Genomic DNA, 21,649 nt, shown 5'->3' with positions numbered 1-21,649 from the left:
GAAATGAACAGTTAACATTGGCACATCCATGTATATGAGCTTTGAATTTTAATTTGTGTGGAACTTTTAAGCTTCTACTTTCAGTCATTTTAGAATTTTGAATGTGACTGATTTAGGGAGCAATTTTGTATCTTAAAATCATCAAAGATAAAGTTAATATTACATACACGGTACTAAAAAGTTATATATATGATTTACTACTTTATAGCATGTGAACTCTTAACATTATTGTTGAAGCTATTTAGTCTTAAGGATTGGGGAATTTGTGAGAACTTTGAGTCATTAGTATTTCATTTAAAAAGGCAAACTGAGCCAACAAATCAAGTACACATATGTTTTAATTATCATTTTTGCTAAAACAAGTCTACAACATTGGTAGATTAAATGTAATCATTACTGTTTCATTGCCTTATTAGAAAAACAATTTGTGAAAATTAGGTTAGCAGTGCCTTTTAAAACAAAATGTGGGAAGTACATCATTATGACTTTCTTGTCAGAATTACACTTTTTAAACATTAAATGTAAGATATTCTAGTCACCCTTATTTTTACATGAGAATTTGTTTAACAAAATAAGTGCATTGTTTACAAGGGTGTTTATGTTTGCAGCTTTATGCCTGTTTTCTTTGAACCAGAATTTATTTGCCAGATTTCTTCATAATTTTTCTGTGTTTTTCTGCTTTAGTAAAGGATGTGTTTATTGTAAGAATAGACTTTGGAAATACAGCAAGCCAATGTCCGTTTAAAACATGCTGTTAATGTGGTAAAATTGGTATTTTAATTGCCATATTTCACACATTTGATGGCATCAGTTCACCAACCACTTACTGAGTTTGTGTCTAGCCTTGTGCAGAGTATGGTGGGGACTGTTGTCTGTGATAATCTTATTATGCTGCATCTTTTATACCTTAATCTGAATAATGTGTGCTGACCAAAGGAAGATACCTGAGTAACTCATTCATGAATAACTCACCTTAAAACTTCATATATGCATCTGTTCTTCCTTAACATTTAGGTCAGTGTAGATGCAGTTTTCCTTGATCGCTAACCATGCAACCCAGGTTTTAGTTCATGCCAAAACACTTCATGCTCATTGTACTGTTCTCAACTGCTGGTAACTTGGACCACAGGTTTTCTTTTCTGCTTAAGTTTGTCACTTTAAAGCATGGTAATAATGCCTGTTCCTTCCTTCCTTATAGGGTCATTTTCAATAAATTATGTTTAGGATGACTGTATTCTGGCTTTATTTTTATTTGCATAAGTTTGACAAACATTTATAAAATGTATTATAAATGCATTTTGAGTACTTTGTCAGCTGCTGCCAGGTATTTATAGCAGTGAATAAGATTAGGACTCTGTCCTCAAAAATGTTACTTCTTAGGTAGGGAGTTAAATCTGGCCTTAAACAATCCCTCCCTTCCTGTAGAAATTAAAAGATACTTGTATTGTAAGAGTGACACACTGTGGCAGGAGAGAGGTACTTCAGTATGTGGCTTTTTAAAAGAAAAAAGTCCCCGAAGTGATACTTGAGTCTTTTAATCAAAGAGATGGTAACCAGGGCCATATTGATGTTCTTTTTTTTTTTTTTTTCCACATAATTATCCAGCAAGTAGGAATTGCTTTTTCCCCCCTTTCTTCCACCTGAAAAAAATAGCTTTATCATATTTTTTGGAGGAATAATTTTTCTTTGTCTAAAACAATACCTGCAAGAACAAAGAAGGTCAGGTTAGCCAAAATTCTACCAAAGATGCCCACCACTTAAGGCTTTGTTGAGCATCTTATTTGTGCACCCATTTGTATATTTCATATTATGTAAATAGGACCATATTTTCTATGCTCATCAATAACTGTAGATTTACTAGTAGATCCTGCATTTACAGAGTCTCTGCATTTCTTAAAGCCATTTGTGGTGAGGTATTTTGGTGAAGTATTTTATAGGATTATTAACATGCCTTTTGTCTTCAGGAAACAGTAATTTAACAGTAGAGTGTTCTTATACATTTCCCTAAGTGCCAGCTCATCTCTCTCTCTCTTTCTCTTCATCTCTCCATCTGTCTTTCTCTTCATCTCTCCATCTCTCTCTCTGTCTCTCTGTCTCTCTCTCTGTCTCACACACACACACACACACACACACACCATTAATAAAGATATTATGGAATTACGTATTGAGATTTATTTAAGTTAATATAATTTTGAAGATCATTTTTTAGTATCTACATTATGACTTTGTAAATGCCTTTCTTAGCCATGTAGTATGTTACATGATTACTTTTTTTTCCTTGCTTAGCATTTTGTTTTCTCTAGGTAATAGTGGTCTTGGTTTTACTTTGTCCAGTTTTCTCTATATTTATTATTTCAAACTTTCCCAGCTGTCTAAATTTCCCCTCAGTTTTAGACACTTCAGGTATTCCATTTGTATTTCATCTTCCTATAAAAAAAGTTTCATCTGGAATCTTAAGACCTGCTCTGGTTTAGACTGGTTGGATTATAGGCCCACTCTTCAGCTGTGACCTTGGTATGTTATTTCCCTGACATCCAGAGGAATCCTTGTTTTCTCTTGTGTGTTGGATCTCTTCTTCCTGAATTTCATGCGTGCCTCTTTATTCTCTTGGTTTTGTGAGTACATACTAGGAGGTAACAGGTGGGGGAATAATATAGTGGTGCTAGATCGCCTGATTTTGAGTCCCAGTTGTGACATTTCTAATATTTATCTGACCTATAGCAAGTGCTTATTCTACATTTCTTCATTTGTAAGTTGGGTGTAATTATGGTACTGACCTTTGGGAAGTCTAAGGGTTAAATAAATGCCCATTCAACTGAATTCTGGTTCTTAGAAAATGTTAGCTGTAGAGATCCACAATATTTTGTTCTGGAAGTGTTGTATATATTTCTAGTGAAATGCTAAGAAACTGTTGTTTTCTGTTTATCCTCCATATCAGTTATAGCCATATCAAATGCAACGTTTTTGGATCAAGAACAGTTTTTCTTTCTGTACTTTAAGCTGCCTCGAGGCTTTTAAACAGATTTATGGCTGGTTACAGTATCCACAATATATTAAGATGACATTTTTTTCAGCCTCCCTTTGTGGTAATTTGACAAAGGTCTGTCCAATGGGATGTAAGCAGAAGTATATTATGACTTTTGGAAAGTGCCCTTATAGGATCCCTTCTTCCTGTTGACTGAGATGTCAGTATGATAGTAGGAACCCCACGTATTGAAGATATGAAGCAACAAAGTAGAAAAATCCTTGATTTGGGAACCATCATATCGGATCTGAAGTGTTTCCACAGGTCTTCGTTTACATGAGAGAGAAATAAACTTGTTGTATTTAAACGCTTAGTGTTTTGGATTTACTGTTACTCATAACTGAACCAAATCCTGACAATTTCATCTTTCAGTGAAACCTTTTCCTTGAAAATCTGATGTTTTACATTCATGGACAACGTACATTACTGGATAGATTTAAATTCTAAACTGGCAACAATAATTTGGACCATCTCCGATGTTGGTTGGCTTAAATGGGAGGAGAGGGAGGGACGGTAGGAAGTCCCAAGGGAGGTAAATTTTGAAATTTTGACTTCAAAAATAACCAAAATGTCAAGCTCATTTAAAAATCTCAGTAACCAATCAAACTGATGCAGCTTGAAGTAAGAGTTACCTTTTGCACTCTCCTCGATTTCCTCTACAAGAATTTCAAACATAAAAAATTAGAATAAGGTAGCAAAGCCCCATGTCCTCAGCAGCAGCTTCAGTTCCTGGCTGATATCTGATCTTGTTTCATCTATATCCTCATCCACTTTCTTCCATCTCATATTATTTTGAAGCAAATCTCAGAATTCATTTTATCCATAAAAATCTAAGTATATATCTCAAAAAAGATATTTTCCCTAAACAAAACTAACTACATTGTCACATCTAATAAAAATCATCAGTAATTCCTTAATGTTAGGAAATATCCAAAAAGAAAATGTCTGCATTCAGTGTTCAAATTTTGTTTCTCATAAATGGTGTAAGTTTTTTTGTTAAGTAATTTTGAATTAGAATCCATTAAATAAGGTCTACCTGCTGAGATTGTTTGATACCAGTCTTTTTTTTTTTTTTTTTAATATTTATTTTTGGGAAAGCACAAGCAGAGAGAAGGGGACCAAGGGTCCAAAGTGGGCTCTGTGCTGACTGAGCCACTCAGGACCCCATTGATATCAGTCTTTTAATTCTCTTAATCTGTAGGTCCCCCACCCATCTATCTTTCTTTCTTTTCCTATAATATCTTTGGTGAAGGAACTGGATCATTTTTTCTACAGTTTCCCAGTCTGGATTTTTCTCCTTCTGCTTCCCTGGTATAGTTTAACCAGATACAGTGTATATCTGGCTGTTTCTTTTTTGTAATGTTAGTTTATTTCTTCTCTAGATTCTGACATAATTGAATTGATCTTCTTTGGGCCAATGTAGTTCTTTCTTATTTCTGGCCTTATTACTCTGGAAGAATTTTCTAGGTCCTAGATTATATTAGTCTCTATGAGAAAAGTGCCCATGGAGTTTTGTACTTTCCCTCACAATACGAGTTATTACACTTAAAATTATTGGTTGCATATCTTTCCCAATGACTATAAACCACATGAAGATAGGGACTGTGTCTACATGCCAGGTACCTTCACCAGCTAAGCTAATATTTGCCAAAAAATTAGAGAGCAGTAAATGGTAGTTTACAAAAAAAAAAAATGTTTTGTTTTTTAAACTTTTAAAAGGTCTTTTTTTTTTTTTTTTTTTTAATTTGGGAGGTACTAATTGTAGTGAAAAGAAAACAGTATGGACTTTGGAATCTTATCGTACTGTGTGACCTTGGAAATTGTACCTTGGTTTATTCATCCAGAATTGGTGGATTGATCTGGAGTTATTGTGAAGATTTAATGAGTTAGTGAATAAAAGACATCTAGTAGTTTCTAGACCATACAAGGCACACAATATATGTTCTTTATTTCCTGGTTATTCTTGTTCTCTCACAGACATACACATCATAAACATATATACTCACACATACCCACAAAAGACATGAGATTGGTTTTAGGCCTATAGTTTTGGGGTCCCTTTAAAGATATATTTAATTGGGGCACCTGGGTGGCTCAATCAGGTGAGTGACAGACACTTGATTTGGCTAAGATCATGATCTGACAGTGGCAGGATCGGCCTGCATCAGGCTCCACGCTGAGCTTAGAGCCTGCTTTGGGATTCTCCCTCTCCCCCTTTCTCTGCCCCCTTCCTCTTGGTGTGCACATGCTTTCTCTCTCTCTCCAAATAAATAAACTTTAAAAAATAAAAATATATTCCTTTTTTGTTGTTGTTTTGTTTTTTTTGAGAGTACATATACTCGCACAAGCAGTGGGGAGGGGCAGAGTGAGAATCTCAGCAGGCTCCATGTTGGGGCTCAATGCTGGGGCTCCATCCCACCAATGTGAGAGCATGACCTGAGCTAAACCAAGAGTCCATGGCTCAACCTACTGAACCACCCTGGTGCCCCAATAAAATATATTTTAATTAAAAGTTCTTTTTTTTTTTTAATTGTTTAATGTTTTATTTATTTTTGAGAGAGACAGTGTGAGTGGGGGAGGGGCAGAGAGAGAGAGAGAGAGACACAGAATCCAAAGCAGGCTCCAGGCTATCAGCACAGAGCCGGACGTGGGGCCCGAACTCACCGAACGCACCCAACCGTAAGATCATGACCTAAGCCGAAATTAGATGCTTAACCCACTGAGCCACCCAGGTGCCCCTTAATTAGAAATTCTAATAGAACCTCCTTAAAATCTTCATGGCACTTATTCTAATATACCCTGCTGTTTATGTGTAAATCCTTTCCTTGGAAAGCACAAAATGGGAGATCATATTGTGATTATTAATGTTGTCCATGTGAAAATGTAAAGTAGTATGCAAATAACTTTGTATTTCACAGTGCCATTTTGTGAAGTGCTAAGTTGTTGTGTTTTTTAATCCTGCAGTACAATAATAACATGGCTTTAGAATAGATTGGAAATTTTCTTTCCAACTTTTTCTATGTTAGATGTGAAAAGTGCATATTATAAACACATTTTAGTTAAATTATCATAGTATATCTTGTATTTCTATTATTTTAGCTTTTCTGTGAACTTAAATATACTGTGATCACAGGGATTATTTAGAGTTGTTCATGTGATTCTTATTGTAAATAGGAATATGCTGAGTAAATAAGATGACATGAATCAAAATCATGTGTAGTTTTAACACGTAGTTTTACTCTAGTTTCCTTTATTCATTTCTGGATTGTGGGACATTTCTTTTTGTCCAGCCAGGTTGTTAGCTTTGTAGACAGCTGTGGGCTTTCTGTTATTCTTCACTAAAAATATTTTTTTATAACGGTCTTCAGGATATTCTTTTCAACTATCTATATAGAAAAATTCTAATTCTTTTACAGCTTTTACATGATGAAGTATTCAGTGTCTTCTTAGAAAAAAATGCAAATACATTTTTGAAAGAAATTCTTTGAGCTTTCACAGAAAGCCATTTATACAAGCATATATGTATTGAAATTGACTTTTTAAAAAAGTTTTACCAAATTACTGATTGGTCATGGTTAACTTTTGATTCATGCGATATTTTTCCAAGCAATAGTCTCAGTTTAGGAACAAAATTTAAGTGACAAATAATAGTTGGAGTTTTGAAAGCTCGAGGGGTGGTACTTTGATGATAGATAGGGAAAAATATATTTTAGGAAGATTAATCATGTAGTAATATGTCATAGGCAGGGAAAGTGATGAAAATGGGGCAAGATATCAGGTATGCAATTATACAATACTATTACTTTTGGTAATGAAGGCGAATCTGAGATTTTGAAAACAAAATTTGATAGGAGATGTTAACCATCACTTTAGAGTTTCTCCTATAAGAGAACAGCCACTAGGTTCAAAGTAATAACTAGCTTGAGATTGTGCATTTTGGGGGAGAAAGATATGTTTTATTTCAGCATGGTGAGATGGAGGTGACAGTAGGATTTATCAAAGAGAAACATGGAAATTCAAATATAGACATGAAGAAAGAAACAGGTTCTTTTAGCACTTGATTAAGGTCATTAGTAAAATATTCAATGAACAAATTGTCTTTTCCTCATAAAGAAAGAAATTGATACTGGATTTTTATTTACTAGATCTGAACTGTTAAATTATTTTTCTTTTTATGCCATAGTTCACAAAGATGTCCAAAACTAATGGCTTATCAGAAGATTTGATATGGCATTGTAAAACACTGATCCAAGAAAGGGATGTAGTTATAAGGCTTATGAACAAATGTGAAGACATTTCAAATAAGTTGACAAAACAAGTTACCATGCTCACTGGAAATGGAGGTGGATGGAACATAGAACAACCCTCCATTCTAAACCAGAGGTAATATTTGTTATACATACCTATTTCTTATTTTATCTCAGCTGTATGAAAATTCAGAACTTATTTCTGTATTGTGCCTAGGGAACTTACATGTGGAAGTTTTATGAAAACTAATGTTAGAAGGGAAGCCCAGAGTTTCCTTTAATGACACATAAGTGATGCAAGAATTATTTTTTATTGATACCCCTTTCCCCCCGACCCTGCCAAGGGTATTTTACTCCATTATATCTTTACAGATTAGAGGGAGGAATTGTTATGATCTTATATAACCTATGTTTTCCTTGTCTGATGACAGATGATTTCATATATAATCACAAAAACTGGAAAGGTGGTTTTAGCTACTACCCCTTTACACAGTTTGGTGCTTCAGAAAATCAGCTGCTTAATTGTATCAATGATAAAATTTGTCTTAGCTCAGTTTCTTTTTAATCATAAATAAAATGAAATTATTAACATATACTGTATCTGATTTAATATTTTAAATGCTTTCAAAAGCCCAGAGTTTTAAATCTCTTTCTGGAGTAGAAACATATCAATAATGAAAAGGACACTTATTAAATAGATTATATAAGGAAAGATTATAAAAAATATATTTCCCAAAACTGCTAGTGTCAGTAAAATGCCTTTTCAGAATTCTTACAAAAAAGCAGATACTAAATTATTTTCAGAAAAAAAATTGTACAACAACCAGTACATATTAAAATGGCATTTTATAATTGTGATGCCCCCAGCTTGCATGGTGTTGGGATGTTGGGATGGAAAGATTATTTTGAACTTCCTTTAAAAGTTTATTTTTAAGTGGTTTGGGGACTCAGAACTATTCAGGATACTTCCTTTTAAAGAAATGTATAAAATTGTTTACTGTGATAATATTTATAGTGGCAAAAACATGGAAACAATCCAAGTTCCTAAAATCAGAGAATAGAATGAATTATGGTATGAATAGTTAGAGTGGATTATGGTATATCCATAGTATTCAGTAATATGTAACGTTAAAAATGAGTTACATTTGTTCAGAATATTTCTGATAGGTATTTAATAAGATTAGCACTAGGTACTAAAATTAATTACCTTGGTGATTTTATTTACTTCTTCTAGTCTTTTTCTAGTCAATGATCAAAGCATATTTGCTGATCATTGGTTAATTAAAAGTCAAGATATGGTTACTGGCCTTTAATAGTAAGCTACAATCTTTTCTGTGCCCTTCTAGGGTGCTATGGGATGGTGTAGGGAAACGTGATGCACTTCCCACAAAGAAGCTCTTTTCTCTGTTGCATAGAAAGAACTATGGCCATGTCAGCAAATTCATCTCCTAAAAGTGTAGTTGGAGCTGCTCCTTCTTGTTCTACAGCATTGGATATGGGGAGTTCTTCACTCTACAAGACTTACCCAGTTGAGTCTACTTTATCATAATTTGGATTTTAAAAAATCAAGTGCTTTATTGCATCACTTGAAAAATTTCTCTCTTAAACCCACATCCACAAAGTCCTGTTACTTGTAAATAGTATGATCAGGTAATACACTGTCCTTCCTTTATGCTGAGGAATTTTCTGATGAAATATTTAATAGATGAGAAAAATCGCTCTTTTTAAAAATTGCTCATTGGCTCTAGCCCGAAATAGAACTTCTAATACCTGTGTAGATAGTTTCTTGAGAGTTCATGTAAATGCACTTTTAGGGGGTGAAATTTGTTGTCTTGGTTTTTATTTTTAGCCAAGGTAAGAGTTGCACAAGCAGTTTTATTACTTGGTATACTGGCCAGGCATCATTGCTGCTGAGCACAGAGACAATTAAAGTAGTTTTCTTGCCTTGGGAAAGGAGTTATTAGCATTGGAGGAAAATGTCAAACCATCCTGATGACTAAGCTACCCTGCTTTTCTTAACAGAACCAATTCTTTGTAGCAAAGTTTACGTTGAAGCAAAATTATGTTAACCATTTATTATTACAAATTTATATTAATTGTAACAGAAAAAAAGTTGTCTTTTAGAGATAAAGGACATATAGACATACCAAAATCCTTATTAAAAATAAAGTCTTTGCAGAGGGAAATAAAATTTCTTGCGTGTATCTCAAAGCTCAAAACTATTGCGTTCATAATTTTTATTTTAAAATGTCAAAAGTAAAGATACCGAAAGTTAAAATATAATACAGTGAGGGAAAAGAGAAAAAAAACCTCAGTATTTTTCCCTTTTTATTCCTACTGTTAATGTAGCCATCTCTCAAACTTTAGCAGTTGATCTAAAATATATTAGCTTTAAATTGTTTTATCTGAAAAGATTTCTCAGATGTTCAATATAAAATGTATTTAATTATATGTGTCCTGTCTTTTCTGGGCTAACTCTACCAGGTTACTCTGATTTTGTTTGTCCTCAATTTGATAGGATGGTTTCCTATCATGTTCTAAACAGTTGCTGTGAAGCCATTTGACAGTGATGTGGATGCAGATGTGACTTGAGTAACTCCAAGTGCTGTGATGTAAATATTTTAGCCGTTTGGATACTACCGTTAGTGCAAACTAATATTGTGGTATTGTCATCAGCTGTGTCACACTTAGGGACTATAAAGCTTTTGGTCAGCTAGTATCCCTAATCTTATTTCATATCAACTGCTTGCAACAAGTCTCTCTAGACTATTTCTGCATTTTGAACTCACATTTAGCATATTATTTCCATTTCAAGCTTATCTCACCTTTCAAAACTTTGATACCAGTTTCTCCCAACAGGAGATTTAAACCCAATTAAATTTTCACTCTGAAAATAAATCCTGACTCTGGAAGGATTTTTTTTTTTTCCTCCTAACAAAACAAGTAACTTCAAAATAACATGCTGCCTCATTTTCTTTCATGGTCTCAGAAAATCTTAAAATAATTTTTTTTTCTTTAGTGAGAGGTACCAAAAGATATTTATGGTCTGCTGATGAGAAGAGAGCACTTAAACTAATTCAGAAGGCGTGGGCAGATTACATTTTTATCTATAAACTGGTGGGGGGGTGGTTATATGCAGTCATGAAAATTCTTAGAAAACGATAGAATGTCAAAATAAATAGAAGGTGTGATTGTACAGCATCTAAATATTAGATCCTGCTAGAGAAAGAATATAGCTGCCCTATTTTAAAAATTGGTCATAACTAATTGGATTTAAAGCATCTTTGTCAAAATTGCATTTTCATTGATCTTTTTGCCTTCTGAAGAAAGGATCTGTTGATGGGCAGCACTGTTGGGATACTAAGCAATAAAAAGTTATTGGAAGCTTAGATAAATCCAGTAGAGGAGCGTATACACAAAAATACATATGTGTGTGTACACATACACAAGCACACACATTGTATTTTTAAAACAAATATTTCAGTATAACAAAGCTATTTAGTATCTTGATAAGAAACAGCCAGCAGAGCTGTTTTGTGATATGGATGAAGCCATTTTTATTTGATTGAAAAACTCTGTATAGTAGATGCTTCTCAAAACTCCTTCATCACTTTTTAAAGTTTTATGTATAGGGGCGCCTGGGTGGCGCAGTCGGTTAAGCGTCCGACTTCAGCCAGGTCACGATCTCGCGGTCCGTGAGTTCGAGCCCCGCGTCAGGCTCCGGGCTGATGGCTCGGAGCCTGGAGCCTGTTTCCGATTCTGTGTCTCCCTCTCACTCTGCCCCTCCCCCGTTCATGCTCTGTCTCTCTCTGTCCCAAAAATAAATAAACATTGAAAAAAAAATTTAAAAAAAAAAGTTTTATGTATAGTGAAGAGTATTTTAACAGCTACACTAGTTTCTCAATATTTCTTGGCTATTTGTGATAGATCGATGTTGGGATAGCATGCTTGGCGCTTTGATGCATTTATAAATGATGTACTTTGCCCACCTTATGAAGTTTCATCATTTTCATAAAGTATGAACCTTACATGTGTGGGATGACTAAGGCATCAAGAGCGGCTCAAAAATAATAAAGAACTCAGTTTTGACCATAGAGCGGGTGGGTCAGGAGGAAAGAACTTTTTCATGTTCTGCTGTTGAAGGGCTGAGCTCTGGATCCGACCTAGATTGGATACCGTCTCTGCCACTGCAGTACAGTGCATTTGGATAGCTGTATGACCTTGGGCAAGTTACTTCTCTTCTCCGAGTCCCAGAGATCAGCTCATCTCTAAAATGGGGATAAAAATATTACTGCTTTATCATTAGATTATATGAAGTAACCATGCATGTCATGCCCATAGCATTGTGTCTGGAATAGAGTAAATATTCCAGTATGAGCATTTACTTTCACCATTGTAGAAAATTCATTTGGATCTGGAAATTAAAATATCTATGGTAATATGTTTTATTTATTATTACTTTTGTAGTGGCAGTTGAAATTACATGTCCAGGAAAACAAAGACTTTTTTTTTAAATGAACTGTAAAGATTTCAGCAATATTGCTGAATTTTTCCCCACCAATGCTTTTATTTTTTTTTAATGAGAAATGTTTTATAGATTGCATCCCCACAGTTGAAACATAGATTTATTTTTAATTTTTTTTAATGTTTATTTTTGAGAGAGAAACCAGTGGGAGAGGGGAGGGGCAGAGAGAGAAAGAGACACAGAATCCGAAGCTGTCAGCTTCAGAGCTTTCAGCACAGAGCCCGACATGGGGCTCAAACTCATGAACTGTGAGATCATGACCTGAGCCGAAGTTGGACGCTTAACCGACTGAGCCACCCAGGTGCCCCGAAACATATTTCTAATTTAAGATGTATATCTTTCTACCCCACCTGTTTTACCCCATTCTAATTAAAGTCTATTGATTTTAGAATTTGGCCCTTTAACCATTTTATTATACCATAGCTGTGTTCAGACTCCTTACCTATGTGCAGATAGGATGTGTGTAATAGGTAATTAAGGGGAGAGGATAAAAGCTGGAGAATGAGAGGTATGTCTTTATCCTAGCTTTTCATGTTAATATGTATTGTGTGCTGACCTAGGGAGTATAAGAATAAACTTTTGAGTGAGATGGACTTCCTTAGTTAAAATCTTAGCCATCCATAACACTTTGTAGCTATGCAGCCTCAGGCAGATTACTTAGCATCAGGTTTTTCATCAGTTTCAAATAATGATAAAAGGCAGTCTTAATGGATGTTAAAAGATTAAATGAGGTGGTGCTTGAAAATGCTATTTGTGTATCTGTATGTAATAGGTATTTAGTAATAATTGCTATTGGTTTTTAACTACTTGAACTTTTAGAAAAAAAAATAGTGTTTTTATTGCTAATAGCCTTCCAATATTACCTTCCAAACAAGTTATTTCCAAATTATGTGTTTCCAAATTAAATGAGATTTTTGACCCTTGCCTGCTACTTTCTACTTTTTGATGCTCATTGATGTCTCTCAAATTTATATTCATATACAGTTCAAAAACAAATACATATATATGCCTTCCAGATATACATACCACTGACATTAGAAGTGACTGACACTCATTCAGAAAGTGTTTATTCAGTCAACCTGGCAAAGAGGCAAATTAAGCTTGTGTTGTCCTAATACTTGAAGTTCCCTAATGTGGTATAATTCAAATCCATACAATACCATTTTCTAGTATACATTAGGTTAGTAATATGTTATCATGGTTAATATTGTGATCATTTATGGAATTAACTTGGTGGCATTACATTATGACTGAACATGGAAATATTTTTTTTGTAATTCTTAAAGCCAGAAAAAGTAAGTCAATACAAAATAAAAGTTGAGAAAATAGAAGAAAATGCATTGTGTTTGGGACTCTTTTTTCTTAACTAAGTGTAAATAGCTTGTAAGTTAAAAGGTAAGATTAGACATAGGTATTTCAGTTTTTGTGTGCATTGTAAACTTAAACCTCATGTCATAAAACTAGTAGAGTATAAAAGTATATAAGTATAAATCTGTAATATTTTGTAACTCTCTTTACCAGTTTGTCACTCAAGCCCTATCAGAAGGTTGGTTTGAATTGGCTGGCATTGGTACATAAACATGGACTTAATGGCATTTTGGCAGATGAAATGGTAAGTAGTACTCTATTTCTAGGATTCATCATTAAAAGGCCTTCTTGATATCATTTAAAAAGTAAAATTTTCCCTTGACCCCTGTAGTTAACTGTTCTCACGTCAGTATTTTATTACTCCAGTCACCCCTTCTAATTTTCTAGCGCTTCTCTTAGCTCTGGCCTCCTCATTGCCCCTCAAAATGAAAATGGGCTTTTACTTTCTTTCTGATTATCAAATTAATATATATGTTTTAAAAATTAGACGTTACGTAAAAATTCCAAAAATAATCAAGATCCCTCATACTCCTGCTGCCTTGAAATAAGTACTATTTTGGTGTATATCTTTTGAGATTATTTTCTTCTGCAGGTGTGTGTTTGTATGTACATACACAATATGCATATGTATAATACTAAGATTTTGTTTTATGTGCTTTTCTATAGCTACTTTGAAAATTTATAGAGACATAAATAAATCCACACATTTATCAGCAACATCATTTCAGCCATTTTTTGTTAGCTGTCTCTGAGTTTCTGTGCACCCCCCCCCCCCCCCGCATCACATTTGCTTGAAGCTGAGCTTAGGAAGTTCATTACACCCAGTAGTTCAGGTATTGTCACATAGAAACTTGACCTTTAACCTTAATGTCCTTCTTCTGTTAAAAAGTTTATTAAAAATTAGTCCTGTTCAGTGGAGAAAATGCTTATTAAATACATATGTATTACAGTGTATATTACATTTTCAAAATAAAAATTAACAGTGATCCTTATTCTGTAGTTAGCTTCTAGTAATCTTTTGTACTTTAAGACTATTCCCACACATACATTATATTATTATAACAAAGATGCTCTTTATCTGATAGAAAACAATATATATGCAGGATTTCAAATAGTTATAGAATTAGATATAGAATATAGAACATTACAGTTGTGGAGAGCTGGACTTGAGAATCAAATCTGGGTTTGGAACCCAAACCTTTGCTTTTCATGGGCTAATCCTTACTGAATGGCCTAATCTCAGCCAATATTAATGAAACATGAGTAATTTCTGTATCTTAAGATTATATTTGGCATCAAATGAGGTATAATATATGAAACTGTTTTTGTAACCTGTAAAACACAATATCTATAAATTAGTGTCTTTCCTGGTTTGCTAGAGCTCCCGTAATAAAAGACCAAAGAGTGGGTGGCTTAAAAAAGAGAAATTTATTTCTCACATCTGTGGAGACTAGAAGTCTAAGATCAAGGTGTTGGCAGTTTTGGTTTCTCCTAAGGCCTCTAGCCTTTGTTTGCAGATGGCCACCTTCTTGATGTGTCCTCACATGTCTTTTTCTCTGCTCACACATCCCTGGTGTCTTTTTCTCTGACAATGGGGATTGGGCCCCCATCCCTGTGATCTCACTTAACCTTAATTACCTCCTTAAAGACCCTATTTCCAAATATAGTCATATTGGGCATTAGGGCTTCAACACAGGAATGAGGGCAGTTCAGTTTATCCCAGCTGGCAGTGTTTAGCTAAACTTGCTCAGTAGCCTAAAAATAAACCCCACTTCGCTTATATAGAATTTACTTGCAGTAAAATACACAAATGTTCAACTTAGTGACTTTTTACATATGTGTGCACCCATGTGACCACTTCCCAAATCAACATTTCCATTGTCCCAGGAACATGCCCTCATGCTTCTTTTTAGTTATTAACACCACTATTCTGATGTCTATAAACATAGGTTATTTTTTTTTAATTTTAAATTTAAAATAGGTTATTTTTTAAATTAAATTTTAAACTCTATATAAATAGCGCCATTCAGTATATATTGTTTATTTCTGGTTCATTTGGTGCATGACAAAGTTACAGAGATTCATCCGTGTTCTTATATGTATCAGTAGTTTGGTTTTTGATTGGTATGTGATAGTCCATAGTATAAATATGTTGCAACTTGTGTATCCATTTTCCTGTTGAAGGTCATTTAGGTCATTTCCTGTGTTTGGCTACTGTCAACATTCTTACCCAAGGTCTTTGTGGATATATGTCCTCATATTTCTTGAATATACTCTTAGAAGTGAAATAAATTGGTGGGTGATAGGATAGGCATATGATCTGATTAGTCATTGGAACATTGTTCTTTATCTAGTATGTATTAAATACTTGTTTTATATAAATAATTATCAAAATGATATCCTTTATATGCATTGCAAAGCTCTTCCATATTAATGTGTGTCATATTTTAACTAGCAGGATACATCCTGCTCATTAAACTGAGTTTTAGTGTAATTTGGACATTATGGTCTGTTTTATCAGTCATTGAGAACTAAGAATATAGAACTCTCATACGGTTGCATTATGGGGAATCAAAAATAAATAAAACCAGAAGTATTATTTTTCCTTTTGTGTTTTCCAGTATTTTTTGTTTTTAAATTTCATATATTGTCTTTTAAACATTTAATTTTAGGGCCTAGGAAAAACTATTCAAGCCATTGCATTCCTGGCATACCTCTATCAGGAGGGTAATAAAGGTCCTCATTTGATCGTTGTTCCAGCATCAACTATAGGTTTGTAATATTGTGGACAACTACACTTGACTGTATAGGGTTGTGTATAGGGAGAAGAAAATCTGTGATTTCTTAGTTTATAGAGGTGAATATTATGTGGTCACCTTATATTTTTTTCTCCCTTTGTATATGTGTGAGTATGCGTGTTTGATTATACTGGACATCTTTTAATAACAAGTCAGTTATTCACCTTTTGAATTATTATGGAATTATTATGGATCAGGGACCATCAACAAGATCATTGAATATTGTAATACTTCTAGAAAATTGTTTTAATGAAAAAATTGTTTTGATGAGTAATTTAAGAGAAATAAGTGCTTTTAAATTTATAATTAAACATTTATAGAATCAGAAAGTATACAATTCATCCCCATTGGAGTTACTCTTTCTTAATTGATTGGATGTTGACTAGAGTAAGAGAATATACGTATGAACATAATCCAAAAAAAGTCTTTAAAATGGAAATTAATGATCTATAAATATAATGGTTGGCCATCTGCCTTTCATTTTATGCCTCTTCAAAATTATTTTAATCATCAGGAGTAAAATTCTGAAAGGTCTTTGATTTTTTTTTTTTTTTAATCATTATTTTGCAAAAGGATTTCTGGATAGAATTCATTTCACTACATATAACCTGTTGTAGCACATAACCTGTTGTAGCAGATACAAATAATATCTCTTTTGCTTTATAGATAACTGGTTGAGAGAAGTTAATTTATGGTGCCCCACTTTAAAGGTGCTCTGTTACTATGGTAAGAATGTCATTTTGCTTTAATTAGAAACTTTAAAATCCTTACATACAGTAAAGTACAGTAAATGTAACCAATATGTGTGTGGTGTTTTTAAATTGTAGGCTCTCAAGAAGAACGTAAACAGATTAGATATAACATCCATAGTAAATACGAAGAATATAATGTAATTGTGACCACGTAAGTATGGAGACAAAGTATATTTGAGCAGGAAAGATTTTGTGTAATCCTCAAATTTTTAAAAATATCTTAGTAGTAATATGAAGGAAAATTTATGCTAAGAACTATGCAACAAAAGTAATGGAATGATTTATGTTGAGAATTCGGGCATTTTTCAGTTTTTTAATAGTATAACAGATGATGGTTAATGGTTATAAAAAGGCTTTGTCCACTTGATTGAAAGTGTAGTTTTATAAGACTTTCTGTTAAACTTAAAGTAAAATTTAAGATTTCCCACCAAATGATTTGTAATATTTCTAACTTATGTCAATTATTAATCATTGATTGTTGGAGAACAAGAAGCCGGAAGTACCGTGAGAATGTCCTGAAGGAAAAGCACGGAGCAGCAAGGAACTGAAATCAGTTCCATTCCTTTCCTTCAGGACATTCTCACGGTGCCTCCAGCTTCTTGTTCTCCAACAATTAATAATTTTGTGTTAATAAATACAGTGAAATCTCACTCTCTAAATGAAAAAAATTGATTTATAGAAGTACGGGTGGAAAATATAAGTTTCTACCAAGTTAATCATGACTTAGTGTACTGGCTGTTTTAGCGTAAATATTTAGCAGAGGGGTGCCTGGGTGGCTGTCAGTTAAGCGTCCGACTTCTGCTCAGGTCATTATCTCACAGCACGTGGGCTTGAGCCCCACATCCGGCTCTGTGCTGACAGCTCAGAGCCTGGAGCCTGCTTTGGATTCTGTGTCTCTGTCTCTCTGCCCCTCCCTCCCTCATGCTCTGTCTCTCTCTCAAAAATAAACATGGAAAAATTATTTAGCAGAGAAGTTACTGCTCTCATATTGCATTTTTAAATATAGGTTATTTCAATCTTCATGTTAACTCTCAGTAGTTACTATTTTCTCTACTGACTTCTGTAGGAGGCCATGATTAAAAGAATTCATCCAGAATTCATCTTTTCTAAATAAAATGGACTTCATATATAGTCTATATAGTCTATTTTCATATATAGTCTAGTACTGGTAGCTGCTATTAACTTTTTTCTTGGATGTACTCTACTACTTTAATACAATAGTATTATGTACTTAACAAATGTTTTAATTTCATGTCCTTTTTTTTTCCTGTTCTGAATGTATAACAGTTCATGAGAAAAAGTGTATAAAAATTGCAGATTACATATAAATTATACCCAAATTGGCTTCTTCCTAGGTGTGTAGATGTTGTCTAATTGTAACATTTAAATTTTCCTTTACCTACATATGGCAGCTTCTATAGTTTGGTTACATATAAGTAATTATTGGATACAAGTGCATCAGTATTTATTTGAATAGCAACTATGTCTAGTGGTATCTTTTAACTACTGGTTATTAAAATTGCATGAATAAAAATTTTATAAAACACTAAATCTCACTGTGGTCCAGGCTTTTCAAGGTATAACCTTAGGGGCGCCTGGGTGGTGCAGTCGGTTAAGCGTCCAACTTCAGCTCAGGTCACGATCTCACAGTCTGTGAGTTCGAGCCCCGTGTCAGGCTCTGGGCTGATGGCTCAGAGCCTGGAGCATGTTTCCGATTCTGTGTCTCCCTCTCTCTCTGCCCCTCCCCCGTTCATGCTCTGTCTCTCTCTGTCCCAAAAATAAATAAACGTTGAAAAAATAAAAATAAAAAAAAAATAATAAAGGTATAACCTTAGACTTTTTTTTTTTTTTTTTTTTTGGTGACAGGTATAATTGCGCAATCAGCAGTTCTGATGATCGTAGTCTGTTTCGAAGGCTGAAACTTAATTATGCTATTTTTGATGAGGGCCATATGCTGAAGAATATGGGCTCTATCCGCTACCAGCACCTTATGACAATTAATGTAAGAGAGGATTTTGTGAATTATTCCAATTATAATTTAATGTATTTAGTATTTGATATCAGGGGTCAACAAACTTGTTTTGTAAAGGTCCAGATAATAAATATTTCATGCCTTGTGGGCCATTAAGCTTCTGCCACTTCTTTGCTTTTTAACTACCCTTTAAAAATATAAAAATCATATTTATTGGCTCATGAGCCTCAATTTGCAAACCCCTGTTCTATGTGATAAACTTTATGAATATCAAATATAATCTACTTTCATTGCCTTGTAAAAGTGATTGATATGAGGACATAAGTTACCTACTTACAAATGAAACCATTATTTTTACACATTCTACCTTAAAACACAATAGATGATAATTTTTCTCAGTTATTAGTCTTTCATCAGAGAATGTTACATTATTAATAATGGTCTTAACATTTTTTTCCTCCCCCACTGAGAAATGCAGACAAGGATTTGGCTTTAAAAAAAAAAAAAAAAAACTAAATTTTACTTTCATTCATTCACAGGCAAATAACCGTTTGCTGCTCACGGGCACACCCGTACAGAATAATCTGTTAGAACTCATGTCACTATTGAATTTCGTTATGCCACACATGTTTAGTAGTAGCACCAGTGAAATACGAAGAATGTTTTCCTCTAAGACAGTAAGCATAAATTCATTATTTTCTCCCAAGTATGTCACTTTGTGTTTTATGGGGGCTGTTTTTCTATTTTGTCTTTTTTCTTGTTTTCATAGTGTATTTGTGCTATCAACTAAGTTTAAGTAGTTGATATCCCTATACTTGGGTGAATTGGGAAGTTAGCCAGAATACAATGGGAAATAAGTTGGTAACTTTTGTAATTAATGTCTAAGAGTTTTGGTTTTAATATCCTGATTTTCTGAAATGACAGGTTTAGTTTAGTGGAGAACTCAGATACATAATTTGTGTGGAAAATTTGGTGATTGCATTTACCTTACTAAAATTAGGTAAATTAGGAGCATTTCTTTATAGGTAAACTGTAGAACTGGACAAAGGTAGAATGTCCAGAAAATTCCTATACTGGAAAATATATTTTGAAATAAAATTCAAAAGTAACAATTTCTAAAAGTTACACTTAAATTCTATTTAAAAGAAAGTCTGGTTAATTTTCTCCCTGTTGCTTAGAAAAAGTACAGGATTTGCCTGGGTGGCTCAGTTGGGCATCTGACTCTTCGTTTCAGCTCAGGTCTTGATCTTGTGGTTTGTGGGTTCAAGCCCCACATCAGGCTCTGTGCTGACAGTATGGAGCCTTCTTGGGATACACTCTCTCTGCCCCTCCCCTGCTCACTTGTGCTCACTCTCTCTCTCTCTCTCTCTCTCTCTCTCAAAATAAATAAATAAACAAACTTAAAAGTACAGTATAATCTTCAGAGACTCCTAAATTTTCTAGTACAGCAATGTTTATACACATTTTTGACTGTCTCCCAAGTCTCACATATTTTCCAAGAATTTCCGATGGTGGTCTTCCACTGCAAATTAATAGCCTTTTAAACTTTCACTAACGAGGGGCGCCTGGGTGGCTCAGTTGGTTAAGCGACCGACTTCGGCTCAGGTCATGTTCTCGCGGTTCGTGAGTTCAAGCCCTGCGTCAGGCTCTGTGCTGATAGCTCAGAGCCTGGAGCCTGTTTCAGATTCTGTGTCTTCCTCTCTCTCTGACCCTCCCCCGTTCATACTCTGTCTCTCTCTGTCTCAAAAATAAATAAACGTTAAAAAAAAAAAAACTCATTAAACTTTCACTAATGGATTCACTCCCATTGATAGCCAAACAGATTATAGAATATGGAGGACTTTGTCACTTCTTAGAACAAAATTCCACTTCTTTAATTCTCCAAAATTAATAGATTTTGATTAGGAACCATCCCTGTCTTTTAGACCACATGGTTTACATCCCCGGCACTAGCTTTCTACCTAGAACATAAGTTTCCTACCTATCTCTCTTTCTCTTCCCCTTCTCTTCTTTTTCCCAACCTGTTAAACACACACACACACACACACACACACACACACTTTTTCATGAGACCTGGTATAATTTGTTACGACTCATTAGTTATGACTTAATGATTCTGAACACCATCCTAGAACAGTTCAGTTTCGTTAGCTTAGCAGAATACATGAAACCTCAAAATACATATGGAGCTTGAAGAGGTAGATTATAGCCCAGAGTTGACATGTGATATTCCATCTAGAATGAAGTGCATTTCTGTGGAAAATAACTCCTGATGATAGTGAGGATGATTTTCATGTTATGTAATGTTGTTACTGTGATCATTTAAATAAGTAATTTCTAAAAGGATATGTTCTTTTTTTACTTAGAAATCAGCAGATGAGCAAAGTATATATGAAAAAGAGAGAATAGCACATGCAAAACAAATTATAAAACCATTTATTCTCAGAAGAGTAAAAGAAGAGGTAATTCGTATTTGCATATTTTTTTATTATGATTGCTTTTTAAAAATCTGTTTTCTTCTTTATTTGAATGATCTGCTTAAACTGTTTTCCTTTCTCAGGTTCTCAAGCAGCTACCTCCCAAGAAAGATCGAATTGAATTGTGTGCAATGTCAGAAAAACAGGAGCAACTCTATTTGGGTCTTTTCAACAGATTAAAAAAATCTATCAATAATATGGGTATCATCTGACTTTCACAATTTCATGTGAAAAATAATCTGTACTGGGGCTACATTTTGTTTAGTCATGTTATCGTGGGATTTGCTCATTTTTAAAAAAATAGTTAGAATTTGAAGAAATAAACTTTTTGTTTGCATTGAGGTATATTTCAGCAAACATCAGCTTGGGTTTTGTGGGTGTTTTGTTTTTAATGTTTATTTTTGAGAAACAGAATGAGAGCATGCATATGTAAGGGAGGGGCAGAGAGGGGAGAAACAGGATCTAAAGTGGGTTTCCTGGTTTTG

General features: G+C 34.0%; 1 protein-coding gene across 4 annotated transcripts in view; it reads left to right on the top strand.

The window, feature by feature from the left end:
- Window positions 1-21,649, top strand: part of SMARCAD1 (SWI/SNF-related, matrix-associated actin-dependent regulator of chromatin, subfamily a, containing DEAD/H box 1) — a 79,256-nt gene that overhangs the window by 45,872 nt on the left and 11,735 nt on the right. For all 4 annotated transcript variants that reach the window (XM_030313421.1, XM_030313423.2, XM_030313424.2 and 1 more), the window contains exons 10-18: window positions 7,209-7,408; window positions 13,319-13,409; window positions 15,838-15,937; window positions 16,630-16,689; window positions 16,791-16,866; window positions 18,582-18,717; window positions 19,227-19,364; window positions 21,054-21,149; window positions 21,248-21,365. In XM_030313421.1, coding sequence (XP_030169281.1) covers window positions 7,209-7,408; window positions 13,319-13,409; window positions 15,838-15,937; window positions 16,630-16,689; window positions 16,791-16,866; window positions 18,582-18,717; window positions 19,227-19,364; window positions 21,054-21,149; window positions 21,248-21,365 — 1,015 coding nt within the window. The remainder of the gene's footprint in view (window positions 1-7,208; window positions 7,409-13,318; window positions 13,410-15,837; window positions 15,938-16,629; window positions 16,690-16,790; window positions 16,867-18,581; window positions 18,718-19,226; window positions 19,365-21,053; window positions 21,150-21,247; window positions 21,366-21,649) is intronic.

The sequence above is a fragment of the Lynx canadensis genome, chromosome B1 (genome assembly GCF_007474595.2).
Source record: "Lynx canadensis isolate LIC74 chromosome B1, mLynCan4.pri.v2, whole genome shotgun sequence".
NCBI lineage: Eukaryota > Metazoa > Chordata > Mammalia > Carnivora > Felidae > Lynx > Lynx canadensis.
This window is presented reverse-complemented; position numbering and strand designations above follow the sequence as displayed.